This window comes from Balaenoptera physalus, assembly GCF_965194825.1.
Source record: "Balaenoptera physalus genome assembly, chromosome: 1".
Lineage (NCBI taxonomy): Eukaryota > Metazoa > Chordata > Mammalia > Artiodactyla > Balaenopteridae > Balaenoptera > Balaenoptera physalus.
In genome coordinates, this window is record NC_138882.1 from 88,144,629 (window position 1) to 88,158,716 (window position 14,088).

At 50.9% G+C, this 14,088-nt stretch overlaps 1 protein-coding gene and 1 long non-coding RNA gene across 2 annotated transcripts in view; one reads left to right on the plus strand and one right to left on the minus strand.

Moving 5' to 3' along the window:
• The window catches only part of LOC309667583, a 51,453-nt gene extending 39,024 nt beyond the window's left edge, over positions 1-12,429 (plus strand). Inside the window, exon 3 of the long non-coding RNA XR_014267823.1 lies at positions 8,955-12,429. This is a non-coding gene — a long non-coding RNA (uncharacterized lncRNA). The remainder of the gene's footprint in view (positions 1-8,954) is intronic.
• On the minus strand, positions 4,053-13,581 carry PLEKHO1 (pleckstrin homology domain containing O1). Its single transcript, XM_082475160.1, has 6 exons — positions 13,267-13,581; positions 12,436-12,582; positions 7,738-7,878; positions 6,903-7,007; positions 6,425-6,526; positions 4,053-4,763 (listed from the first exon to the last, which is right to left on the minus strand). Exons 1-6 carry the CDS (start codon positions 13,294-13,296, stop codon positions 4,059-4,061), a joined length of 1,230 nt encoding a protein of 409 aa, XP_082331286.1. The 5' UTR covers positions 13,297-13,581; the 3' UTR covers positions 4,053-4,058.
• Positions 13,582-14,088: the final 507 nt, after the last annotated feature.

Here is a 14,088-nt window from a genome sequence, read left to right on the forward strand (position 1 = left end):
ACCTCGAGGGTCTCAGCTGTGCTAAGTTGTGTGTTTGTTAGATCTCGTTAGGATTGTAATTAGTGCAGAGAATCTAGGTCAGGGGCAACTGGTTGGATTGATGGTCTCAGGGGGCATGAATAAAGGCCGGGAATAGCAAACAGGTTCCTCGTTCTTGGGTGGGGTGAGCCAGGGGCAGGGAATGGTGGGACTTGTGTCAAACACACAGACAAGTAGACACAGGGTCACGTGCAGAGAGGCGCTCAAAAGCTGTTAGCGTGTGTGTGTGTGTTAGGGTGTGTGTGTGTGTTAGGATGTGTGTGTATGTGTGTGTGTTCGCTCCCGCATTTACTCGGGTTTCTTTTCAACCTCTCCATATATGGTGTGGCTCTAGAGCAGCCTGGGGATTGGCTGCTGTTGTTGGGAGACTCGGAGGTAGGAAGAAAGCAGAAAAAAGAACGAACCGAGCAAGGGGAGGGAGTGTCAAGGGGAGGGGCTGTAGCCGAGCTTTGAGGGTTGCAGAATGGGGCTGGGTCCCCTTGCCTGTAAGGTTTAGAAAGGGGAGAGATTCTTTGCGACTGCTTTTTGTGTGTAATGAGGTAGAGCTTACTGTTGGCAGAGGGTCTGGGAGAGGGCAGGGAAGGAGGCAAAGCTATTTCCCTAGGGTCGGCACGGCATGGTTTGTGAAGGCTGGAGCGGGAGTTGGAGAAACTTGGTTTTTTTCCCTTTTCTTTTCACCCTAAACAACCTACAGCTATGCTGTGGAAGTAGCATGCAAATTAATTCATCAGCTTTCCAGGTCAACACCTCAGATATTCTTCCTAATGCAAGCCAATCAGGACTGTACCGCACTCTGTTCCCCAAACCTCTACAAGTTAATGGGGGAAGAACAGGAAAAGTTGAGGAAAATGTCATTGAAATAGGAAATGGCATTTAGTTCTTTACCTGTCTCTACCCCTCACCCCATTTCAACTCTGTGTACTGGATTTCCTCACCTCCCTTGCCTGGCACCTCCCAAAAGATTCTCCCTTTTCCAGTTCATTTGTGGAAGAAAAGAATATAGCAAAGATGTTGGAAGAGAGGAAAGGAGGAAGAAAAATACACATCCTGAAAAACGTCTGTCGGCAACTGTGTAGTAAGCAGGTTGCCCCACACCCCTACTCAATCCACCCATTTGCCCCAGAACACGTGACTGAGAGGAAGTAAGGGAAATATTTCAGGTAAAGAAACTGGAGTGATGCAGTGAGGGAAGAGGGATCTGGGAGGAGGGAAAAGCTAGGGTTCCAGCATCGTTATCCTCCAGCCACAGTGCCTGTGCTCATGCTTCCTTAACAGAGCTCACGCTAGCAGCCCACCACCGGCGTACGCTCTAAGCTGTTTTTCTAGCGGGGAGCCTGGCTTTGTGCTAAGCTCTGAAATTCTTGAAGACAGGAGATCAAGCTTTCCCCCTTCTTTCTATCTCTGGCCTTTAGCCCAGTACCTGGTATTCTCTCTCCTTGAAGAAAGGCTTATGGGCACAGTCCGTGGACTGGATCAACTTGTGTACCAGAACACAGTGACAGTAACCCCATCCCCTAAGCCTCATTCAAACTGTACTCCTACCACCTGAGCTACTGTTAATAGCCCACTGAGTCAAACTAATAATAGCAGCAGCTGCCACAGCAGCTACTTACCAGCTGGCAGGCATTTTCCATACATTGTCGTTACACTTCCACTTTGCAGATGAGACAACTGACACTTGGAAAGCTTGTGCCTTGCCCAGGGTCTCATAACTAAAAAGTCAGAATTTGAACCCAGATCTGTCTGGTTCCAAAGCTGGCCTCATTTTACCACCTTGTGGCCTGGTTTTGGTGCCTTAAGACTCCAGGAGCCCAGTGCCCAACTCTTAGTCTCCCGGGGTCCCTGATCTTTTCTGCTTCCCCTCACCTTTCTCCTCTCCGGTGTCTCCCTCCATCCTCTAGCTCCCCTGGGAGCCACAGATAATTGGCATGTTGGGATATACATGTCATTCTTGCTTTTGTCTTTTTCTTCATTATGTGGGAGCGACAAGGAAGAGAAAGAGAGAAAAGGGAAAATGCTGGTAAAATAAATTAATACAAAAATGCAGACTTACATATAGAAAGTAAATATCATTTTAACCTAGACTTTCAATGTTTGTGACAACGGGTAGCTCTGCTGACCGTGCTTAGAGTTTAGGTGAGCGAAACTTGTTTGGAGGACAGGAAGTCTGGAGACCCAGGCTCCCTCCCCTCCTACCCCAGGAGACTCCGGGAATGACATGTAGGTGGCACTCTGGTGTACTCTCCTCACTCAAGGATACATGTGATTTAGTTAACTACAGGGTATATCTAGGGAAAATCTTCATGACTGTGAGTGGTGGGGACCGAAAGAGCATGAGAATCTCTCTTCCCTACAGATGTTCAACTTGGACAGATTCCCCCATCTTGCTTACGGGAGTTATGGAGTAACGTCAGAGCAGAAGAGTGGCAATTGAGGGTCTGTGTTTTGCCCGAAGGATTTTCCTTGTTTCCCTCCTACCCCACCTTCCTGAATGTCACACGAGAGCAGCTTTGTGGCCAGGATGTACACAGAGTTTGTCCCCATTTTCTCCTCTTCTCCCCTCTCACCCTTAGGTGAACTCTAGGTTTTGGCTCTTGGAGGTGAGAGGGGATCTAGGGAAGAGGATCAAGAAGCAAGCAAGGGGTCTACAAGTGACCCTTGAACAACATAAGTTTGAACTGCACAGATCCACTTACATGCGGTTATTTTTCAATAAACGCTACAGTACTACACAGTCTGCGGTTGGTTGAGCCTTCAGATGCAGAGGAACCATGGATGTGGAGGGCTGACTGTTAAGTTACAGGTGGATTAACCCTCGCACTTTTCAAGGGTCAACTGTACTTCAAAGTGTTTTTTTTAACCCTTCATTACTTGATTCATGGGGCTGTCCCCTTCTTTCCAAAAATCATTCATATGTCGCCTTCTTCTCTGGACACTATCACTGTTATTAAACCTGATCTTAGAAACTTCAGAGGGAAGAAGCAATCAAAATGAGTTGTGTAATATCTACCACAGACAAGAATGTTGGGGTGTCTGGCAGCTCCAGAGGTGGTCAGGAGGGTGGTGGTGTGAGCATAAAGATGGTTTTCTAAAGCTGGGGCTTGATTAGTGTTGGAAGCAAGGTTCGAGGACGGAGAGGGAGAGGCTACAGGAAACCCTAGCTTGGCCGAAAGAGGAACCTGGGCATATATTTGGTTTTCCCCTTCATCCTACCCAGCTTGCATCACAAATCAGTTTCCTTTTTAGTTTGGTTCTTCCGTGGGGCTGACTGTCCCCGGTTCCCCTGTGCTAGGTGCCCCTAGCCAAATGACCAAATCCATCCCATCCGTCCAGGGCTGTATCTCTGAATCAGTGTTGGGAAGGGTGTGAGAGATGAAGGGAAGAAACACCTCATACAAGAAAGCCAGGCAGCTTGATCTCAATCAGAGGCTGCTAGGCGTGAGAAGCCAGTGCCTGGCGGCGGGGCTGGGGGTGTTTTAATTGCACAAACCCTCCTCGGGGCTGGGATAAATTTCACTTGTGTGTGCGTGGAGAGGTGGCACTGGCTACCACATCTCTCGAGCTACGGCTGAGTGGCTGAAATTTCACCCTCAGATCGAAAACTTGGAATGGGACACAAGAGACGCCCCACACCTCCCCCTCTAAACTTAGGAGCCCAGATACATCCTCGGGAGCAGCAGTATATTCCTCACCACACCCCAGAGGGCTGGTGCGTGTAACATGGTCAGACTGTGCCTTCGTTACCCTCTCTCTCTTCATCCAGGTGAAAGCTTCTTAATATTGCTGTAGGGGTCACCTCCTCCCCAGATCTGAGGCAATTTAGGTCTCAGAGAGATAGATGGGGGGAAAGGAGTTTGGGAAATAAGGGCTGTAGGAGGGTCGGGCAGCAGCAAGAGCAACGAATTTGATCGTGTTTTTGTTTTCTTTTTTGACTGAGGTAAATAAAAAAGCTGTATCCTGCAACACTTGGAGATAAGAGTCTGTCCACCCCCACATGTTCCAGACTCTGTCACCTTCCTCTACATCAGGCTCTTCCGGTACTGGCTATGCTGGCTGGGCTGTCTGAGGTGGGAGTCAGGGGTCTGCAGGTCCATCTGTCTGTACAGGTCCCTCAGCTCCCTGACTTCCTGCAGCACCCTCTTCGCCTGGCTCCAATTTGATGACGCCTCTCCCAGCAGCCGCTCTGTCTCCAGCAGCAGCTGTTCTGACTCAGAATCGGGAGGAGACCGAGGGGGGTCCTTGGCCTTTCGCTTCCCGTCTCCCAGTCCCTGAACCTCTGCCAGCAGCTCCTGAGTCTTCTCCAGTTTCCTCGCTACCAGGTCCTGGATCCGGGACAGCTGCCCCGGGTGGGGTGGGATGGGGGTCGGGGGGTCCTCGGCCCGCAGTTGGAGGGTGCGGGCTGCGGCAGTGTCCCGCTGAGACAGGATCTCCTCCAGGGAGGCACAGCGGCCTTTTTCTGAGGGGCTCAACTTCTTGGGTGCCTGGGGGGTGTAGGTGGCCCCTCTGTCTGGCTTTTCCCAAAGTCGGGGAAGGCCGCTTGCCCGGTCCGAGGAGGGCTGGATGCGGTCTGAGTCTGCCCTCCGCCGGCTGCCTGCCAGCTGGGCCACAGACTTGTCCAGGTCGACTCGAAAGCTCTCAGCACAGGAGGTTGGTTCCTCAGGGGAAGGGTCTTCCTCCTGGATCAGGTCCAAGGTCAGCATGCCATCCGAGGTAGAGGTTGAAGCCTGGATAGGGAGAAGGAGGGAATGAAGCGGGAAGATTGTCGTCAGTGAGCATTTCAGGACTGACTGCCTGAAAGAGAAGCAGGCTGTGGTCATTTCCCTCCTCAACATGCCTTCCCTGAATGAGAAGCCCCCACTCCTGACACAGCCCTCTGACTTTGTTTGCTATTTCTTATTCCTTTGATAGTGACTTTAACTTCCTTCTTTTATTTTTCTGTGATTTAAAGTAATTTCTCCTCGGGGACTTCCCTGGTGGTCCAGTGGGTAAGACTCCGCGCTCCCAATGCAGGGTGTCTGAGTTCGATCCCTGGTCAGGGAACTAGATCCCACATGCCGCAACTAAGAGTCAGCATGCTGCAACTAAAGACCCTGCATGCCGCAACTAAGACCTAGCACAGCCAAAGTAAGTTAAATATTTTTAAAAAATTACCAATTTATTAAAAAAAATAACTTATCCTGCTTGTTTCCCGTATTTTCCACTTTACTACGAGCTTCCTGAAGAGTGTTTTTTTCCTCTGTATTGTGGACTCTAAGCATCAGTTGGGTTTGACACATACAGGATGCCTGGCATGGCAGGGTAACTGTCCTTTTCCATCTGTATCCTCTGAGCCACACACCTCAATCCCCTCTGCTATTCTGACCTCAGAACCTCTTGCCTTAAAATAAAACTTGTTCTATTTCCAGAATACTGTAATTTTTAAAAAAGTGATAAGGGTATTCAGCACCTTATATGTATTGATACATATGTTGTTTCAATCATTCCTCACAGCAACCGTTCAAGTGGGCATGATTACTGCCCCACTTTACAGTTGGAGGCGGGCAGCTTCAGAGTACCCTGCAAAGCTAGGTTCCAACCCAGCTCTGTCTGATTCCAAAGCCCATGTTCTTTCTTTCTTTCTTTTTTTAAATTAATTAATTTTATTTTATTTATTTTATTTTTGGCTGTGTTGGGTCTTCGTTGCTGTGTGCGGGCTTTCTCTAGTTGCGCGAGTGGGGCCTACTCTTCATTGTGGTGCACAGGTTTCTACCATGGTGGCTTCTCTTGTTGGAAGCATGGGCTCTAGGTGCACGGGCTTCAGTAGTTGTAGCATGCGGCTCAGTAGTTGTGGCGCATGGGCTTAGCTGCTCCGCGGCATGTGGGATCTTCCCGGACCAGGGCTCGAACCTGTGCCTTCTGCATTGGCTGGCGGATTCTTAACCACTGCGCCACCAGGGAGGCCCCCATGTTCTTTCTACTATACCTGAGCACCTCTTTCCCTAGACACTTAGCGCTCAGACAAATGAAAGAAAATCCTTGCTCCTCTAAGTGCCTGTGATACACAATGCTGTTATCCGTCAGGATAGCTAGCCACCAGACAGTAGCTTATGTTGCCTTGTACTGTATTCATCTCTTCTACTTTTCACTTCCCTTGTGGGTATATCTCATTTTCCCCAAAGGATGATACATTTATTGAGGGCAGGACTTTCAAATTCACAGTAGGTGCTGACTAAATATTTTTGGTTTGGAGGAATCAAGGAAGGGAACAGGGTGGAGGGACTTCCCTAGCCTTTGACCTTGGTACACAAATGCCTCTGGTGGGCTGTCTGAGATACAGTCCTGTCTGAGATGAACTGACATGGAGTTGGCCCTTCAGCAATTTTTACTTTCTTATAGTCTTACATACCACAGCCATTAGGTGTCCCCGAGTTGGGGGGCGCCGGGAGTGCTGGATTTTTGCCCTGTCTCGAGTTGGGTGTGCGAGATAGCTGTCCTCCTCTACGGTGACCTGAAGAGATGCACTGTGAGTCATAGGTGCTATTTGGAGACTCTGTCCCAACCCAGCTTCCCCTGAGGCCTGAACATGCCTGGACTGGGAAATAATCCCACCTCATGAACCGTTACTGAGCAAATCCAAGGGCAAGGGATGTATTGGACATGAAGCTTAAGCTCCTTAAGCTGGCCCATGCATCAGAAAGCAGGGAAAGAGGAGTTGGCAGAAAAGACTTAGAAGTTAGAAGGAGAATAGGGTTTCAAAAGGGAAATAAAGGAGCAGAGCTGGTGGGGAGCTAGTAAGTGGGGCCCACACCATCCTCTTCCCTCTTCAGTGAGTCATTCTGCTCCCTCTGCCTCAGCGTCCCCTTCCCCACAATAAGCCTCCTGACCTCATCCAAGATGCGGTTCTTGGCTCGGGTGATGGCGGAGTTGAGGGCATTGATCCATGATTCCTTCTCTTCTGGACTCACTGCCAGGAAGATCAAGTTGGGTGCCTGTGAGGAGAAGATTCTTGTTTCAGTCAGGGGTTTACAGTTGGCCTCACCTTGACAGTGAAGAAATAAGAAATTATAATCTCATTCTCTTAGACCCAGCTCTTGGAAGGAGAGAGATTCTACTTCTGGAATCATCCGTAACTTAAGGAAATCAGCCTCTATTCCTGCAAAATGCCATTGCTTGGAGGCTGTTTTAGAAACGACCAATGAAGAGCTTAGAAGGGTACCAGATATTAATACGGCACTGGAGATAATGAGAGGAGGTTTGGTAAAGGACAGGTACTAAAATAAAGATCTTTAAATGTTTGAAGAAATAGAATGTGACAGGAATGGCTTCCCTGGGTTTCCTCAGACAAGAGAAATTAGATTCAGAATTTCAACCACCTATCACGGTCCAGGGAAAAGTGGCTGTCTCCCAAGAGGGGTGTGTGTGTGTGTGTTTGACAGAGAGAGAGAGAGAGACAGAGAGACAGAGAGACAGAGAGACAGAGAGACAGAGAGAGGGAGAGAGATATGGTCTTTGTGGCTGGACAGTTTAAAGGCTGGCTTGCCTGCAAGGAAGGAAATGGCCATGATATTCTCAGGTTAAATAATAAAAGCTGGCAGGAGAGCAAGCATTCAGGGCCTCTGAGCCAAGAGAGCCGAGAGAGAGGTCCTGAAGGGGAAGGATCTGCTCCCCACACCCTGAGCTGGTCAGCGTCCCCGTGGCCGAGGCGGCAGAGCGGCATACCGTGGTCCCGGGCTGCTTGGAGCGGGCAAGCGTGAACTTGCTGTGATTCTTCTTGCTCCTGCTCTTGGATTTCCGGAGCTCTTCACACTTCTCGTAGTCACTCAGGTCAAACACCTCTTGAATAGTTTTCTCATCTTTTACCTAGGGGAGGGTTGGAGGTGAGGTGCTGAGGATGAAATTACTTAGTCCCTTCTCCCAAATTGTTAGTTATAGACCATTCTTGGGAACCAGAAGAAGCCTGAGAGGGGAGGGATGACCATAGGTTAGGAAAAGCCTGTCCTACCCAAGGCCCACAGAGGCCTGACAGTGGGGGGCAGCCCCCACGTCCTGATTCCTCAGGTGGGTTTCCATTTAAACCCCTTGTCCCCACTCCCCTCAGCCAAGCTACTGTTTCCAGAGCCCCAGGAGGTCTCTCTTCACTGTGACTCCCACTTTGTCCTTCAAAGGACATGGTTACAGGGCTAACAGTTTAATCCTATCATCCTGAAGTAAGCAAAACCCGGATGGCCCTTGATTGTCCAGAGGGAGGAGGTAAAGGCAGGGCCAATATCAGGGGATGTCTGGAGGGAACAAAGGGCTGCCTCCGCCCTTCCCTGTCTTTTGTTTATGCTGTTGCTTTCTTATCCCATTATCCCTTGGCTCCTTCCTTAAATATATACTATTATGAAAAGACTGATCTATCTCCTTCTTTTCAGAAGCTTCAGCACCACAGGAACAGCAGCCCCTGTGTTCAGTTTGTTGAGTTTGTTCAGACAGGGTGAAAAATACACCTGTAGTCCCTACCCCTCCTTCTTCCTTCCAAGGTACCGTGACAACCCAACCTAGCTCCTGTGGGCTTGAGAAGCCACTTAAATCATCCACTGCTCTCTAGGCAAAGATGCATTTATACTCTCCCTGGAGGACTACTTGGAAAAAAGTGTTCTGCTACCAGTTTCCATGATTCCAGTTTGAGCCCTTACTGCCAGGAAGTTCTTCCTTGTGTCTAAACTGAGCCCTTCCTGCTTGTAGAATCTATCTTGCACCCGGTTCCACTCTCAGCATTTCTATCCATCATTTGGCTCTTAACTCTCTTGTTGAATGTCTAATCAGAGACCACAGTTCCATCTACATCCTCCAACCCCAACCAGCCTTTTATGAGTGCCACAAAGCAAATTCTACTAACATTTCTGCCAAGGTCCGTTTTAAACTTCTCAGGGTTTTTTCTCCTCTCCCCTAAGGTATTCCCATAGCCCTGATCCTCTGAAGCTGTGATTTGGCTTGCAAGAGGAAAGAAGCCTTCATCACTGGCCTGGACGGAGCAGCCTGTGATCAGAAAACCCTTTCACCCTCTGCTACTTACGCCTGGGATTGGAAGGCCCTGTGGGATGAGCTGTCCAGGCTTTCCTGGGATGAGGATGGAAACCACCAGCACTTGTCTCGTTAAAACTAAACAAACAGTCAAAAGTAGCCTCATATGTTCCTTGGAAGACATCTGACCTCCCTGACTGGAGGTACTTCACAAAAGAGTCCCCACGTCTCAAGCTCTGAAATAGGAATTGTGTGCCTGGAGGTGACTTCATCTATCCACCTGGTTCTCTCTTCCATCCCCCAGCCAATCTCTGCTCTTGTATCTGCCTATCCTTCTGACTTGGCGCTGGACCCAGGGGGCTGACACAGACTCATTCAGGTGAATGGCTGCTCATACACCCACCTTTCTTTGTTTCCACGTGGCCTGGCTCCTCCAGGGCTCTCCCCTATCCTGAGCTCCCGGGTTTTGGACTAGGAAGTGACCAGAAGCCTTGAAGGCTTGTAGGTGAAAGTGGACAAGATGCTGGCAAGGGGTGTCCCAGAACAATTCCCAGAAACATGGAAGCAGGGATGCAGGGTGATGCATCACTCCTCTTCCCCTCCTCCCTCAGAGCTGAGACTATCAGCAGAGGCCAGAAATCTTGGAGAGGAAAGTGCTGGGTGTGTGTATGTAGCCAGGGGAAGAGAGTTACTTGTTCTGTTTTCCTTAGGGGAGGGGAACGGAAGGGGAGGGGAACAGAGGGGAAGGGAAGGGAAAGGGAGATATTCTGGCTTGGACACGACTGATAAGGAGCTCTGGGGAGCAGAAGACATTGACAGAGGTTAGCCCCTCATAAGGCAGGGGTAGGAGATGGGGTAAGGCAAGCAGTGAAACAAGCATATTCCAGTGCCCAGGGAAGATGGACAACTCCAAGACCCTAGTTCTCCACTGTATTGTTTTTGCTCATCTAATTCCCACAGTCTCATTTATAATTACCACCCACAAAAGTCAACCCTTTCCCCTGATTCTTTCTCCTTAGCCCACAGAAAGGAATTTTTCCCATGCTTGCCAAAAAAAGATGCCCTGAACTCAATTTCCTCTACCATGAGGTCTCCCTAAGGTCTAGTTTCTGTTCCTATACATCAGCTCCATGATCATAAGGTGCCCTTTGACTAAGAATGAAGAAAACGATTATTAACAACAAATACAGAAGGATTTCTTCAGTGGGGGCAGTTGCAAAAAAAGAGGGTCGCAAATTCTAGGGGAGAGGGTTAGGGATTTCCTGCATTAACATGTAAATTACTGGGACTTCCCTGGTGGTCCAGAGGGTAAGACTCCGAGCTTCCCAATGCAGGCGGCCGGGGTTCAATCCCTGGTCAGGGAACTAGATCCCGCGTGCATGCTGCAACTAAGAGTCCGCATGCCACAACTAAAGATCCCACAGGACGCAACGAAGATCCTGCGCACCGCAACTAAGACCCAGTGCAGCCAAAATAAATAAATAAATATATTAAAAAAAAGCCCATGTAAATTACAAACATCATACTATATTAAAAAAAATCTTGACTCTGTTGGCTCTGGAGCTTTTGGGAAGTGGACAGAATAAAGCCTATAGTCCTTGATCAGTTTCACCTTTAACCTAGGCCTTTGTAGCGTGGAAACTGGCCCCAAAGAAGAGTACTACCAACAGGCTTGTTCCCTCTTCTCCTATGCCTTTCTCAGCAGTGGGCAGTGGGCCCCATGATCGGTCAGATGCTCCTGACTCACAGGACACCAGACATCCTAAGCTGAGGTCATTCCGTCCTTTCCCCTGTCTCAGTACCCCTTCCTCCACAAACAAGGGTCAACTACGCTCTTTTGCCCCCTGACTCTGTTCTTTGAACAAATACAAACAAGAAAAAGATGTCTTGTTCCTTCTACCCTTTCCCTGATCACATGTTTTCCCCACTGACGTGTGGGAAGTTCTCCCTGATTGCTCACTAGAGTTTCCTGCCATTATGGAGTTCAGGGAAGACAGGAGATACACTTTGACACCTGCCTAAGAAAAAAAAAAAAAAAGCCAGAAAAAAACCCTGGAAAGCCCACAAATTGTGGAAAAACCTTGGGGAGGATTTGGGGTTGGGTAGAGGTGACCCTTAAAAATAAATTCTCCTGTCAAAGTGTTTTCTCACCTCGCTCCATCACCAAGTTCTCAGCTTAGTGTAAACAGCAAGGTTTAAATACCCTTATGAGGGATCTCTTTGGCCCTGGCACAGCTTAGTTCTTTCTTAGCTGCCTCAGTAGATGTCCTGTTCAGATGAATACTTTCTCTAGGACTGCGCATGTGTCTATTTCAATACCATAAAAGGATTTATTTACCTAAATATAGTCTATGCAGAAAGCAGAAGAGGTTAGAACTCAGGGAGGACTTCCCAGTTAGCCCTGGGTGAGGGCATACAGAATGGGGGCGGGTGAAGGGTCATCCTACCAGGGGAACTCAGGACAGTCTCCTAGGCGATGCTGACACAGTCGCAGAGGTAGGGACTGGAATGACTTCTAACCCACGGAGGGGCAATTTCAGTTTCTCAATATTACTATGTGTCATTTATCCCAAGAATTAGAGATAACGGAGAGAATAATCTGGATTCAATATGTGGGCGCAGGTTCTGACCCAATGTGGACTGTGGTTTTCATTTTAACTATAGCCCCAAAGACACAGACACACACAGGGGTTCATAACTCCATTCTCCCTTCTGATATAACTGGTGGGGGGCAGCTGGGCAGGAAGGAATGGAGAATGAGTTCCTTGCTTCTTTTTTTTCAGTGGAGTGGGGATGGGGAACAGAGAACATGTTGGTTAGGGACATTGGCTTCAACAGAAATAACTGCCACTTAAAAATACTCTACCTGAGGTCATGTGAGACTGACCCTGGGTTGTATGTGTGTTTTCTGTGATTCAGGGCAGCTGTACTACTGATATGACTTGCATATGTCCCTGTGACAGACAGGAAAGGGGAGGCTAGCTGGGTTGGGGTGGGGAGGGCAGGAAGGAGTGGAGAATAAGCTGAACAGTGTTTCAGCAGCAACAGCAAAGAAAAAATAATCCTACGATCAGCTAGAGGCCAGGATAGGGTAGGGGCCAGCAGGGGACACTTAAAACTTTTGGGACATTCTTGGGAGGGAGTTATCATGGTTGTCAGAAAGATATTTCCAAAGAAAAATTTTTAAATAAGATGCAAACTCAACTTCTAATTCTAACTCCGGTCTCCTCATTAAAGGGTGACCTTTCTCTGCAGATAAGATGGGGGTAGAGACCAACCCGACGGCTGAACTAGCTTTTGGAACAAAATGAGGGATGAGGTAAGGGGGAGATGAGAAGTAGATAAGACCCCTGCGGAGAGACAAAGTGGGGGCTGAGAAAACAAGGATAGTTAGCGGCAAAGGGCACCTACCTCTTTTTCGGAGATGTAGAGCTGGTCCCCTTTCAGAACCACGTAGCGGTTTTTCCAAATCTCCCTGAAAATCCCTTTCCCGCAGAATTTCCGGACCCAGCCGACCTTCTCAGGCGGTGCAGACTGATGATTTCCATCCTGAGGCCCCTGCCCCCCGAGCCAGATGAGAACCACACGGTTAGGTGATCACAGCTTTTTCCTCCTCCCGTTCCGTCCCCGGCGCCCCCCTCAGTCCCCGGTCCCCTCCTTCCCGCGTCCGCCCCGCCGCAGCTGGAGTCTGGGAGACCCGCGTTCGCTCCCCACTTTTTCAAAGCCTTTCACTCCAAGGAACTCGCTTCCCCATCGTTCCCCTCCCCCTTCTCCCAAATAAACAACTGGAACTGCCAGTGGAAGGGGTGAGGGCCGGGCTGGAGCCGAGGGGTGGCCTTCGGGTCTCCGCCGGGCCCCCCGCCCCCTCCCCCAGCCTCCTTCCTCGCCGCGCCGGGATTAACGGCATTTTATTTTATTTCTCATTGTCTTCTCGCCGCTGCAGAGCGCGATGCCGGCGGCCGCCCGCCGCCCGAGGAAGGGGAGGCCGGGGGTCGGGCAGAAACTCAGCCAAGTTAACCCCCAGCCCAAGTAAACAAACAAAAGCCCCCGCCGGTGCCTCGTCGTGGGGCCCAGCGCGCCGAGGCCGAGGCTAAGGGGACCGGCGACCGGGCCACAGGCCGGAAGGAGGGGGCTGGCGCGGGGCGTCCCCGGCCCCCAACCCAGCCGCCCGCGGCCCCGACGGGGCTGGGGTCCTCGGGGCACAAAGTCAGCGGCGGGCACGGGGCGGGCGGGCGCACTCACCCGCTTGGTGGAATTGTTCTTCTTCATCATTCCGGGCGGGCGGGCGCGGGCGCCGAGGGGCGGCCCCGCGTCGGGGGCCGAGGCCGCTTCGAGGGGGCTCCTGCCCAGGGGGAGGGTGCGGAGAGGCCCCCGGAGCCGCCGCCGCCGCTCCTCCCTCCCTCCCTCTCCCCTTCTTTGTAGCTCCGGTTACACTAAAGGCCGGCCTCCCTCGCGCTCGCACACACACGCACGCCCGCTCCCCGCCCCTCGGCGCCCTCCATCCCGGCGCCCACGCGGCCCGGGCCCCCGAAAGCTCCCCCGCTGCCCGCCCGCCCGGCCCGGCCCGGCCGCTCCCCCGGCCCGGCGCGCTGTGGGCGGCCCAGCCCGCGCCCCGCAGCTCCATCCACCCGCCCGCTGACGTTGTGAGTTCAGAATAAAGGGCGAATCGCCGAGCCGGAGAGAGTGCGCTCCCTCCACCCCCCTCCTTTGTTTCTGACTCACTGAGGGTGAAGAAGACAGACCTAAACCCCGCCGAAGGACGGCGTCTGGAGGGGCAGGGAGACCGAGACTCGCACAGACCGCCGGAGCGAGAGGTGGAGCCAGAAAAGACAGCCCGGGCCGACCTGCCGAGACTGACGGCAGGGGAGGATGGAGCGGATGATAGAGAGACAGGGAGGTTTATAAGACCGGCGATAACCTAGATCGGGATCCTCTCCCCCTCAAAGCCAAAACAAAAACAAGAACGTGAGCTGGGAGGGCGCGTTACCCAGGACTGGCAACTGGAATTCACACTCCCTAGGTGGTACAGATAGTGGTCTGGGCAGGTCAACCGTTGGGGAAAAG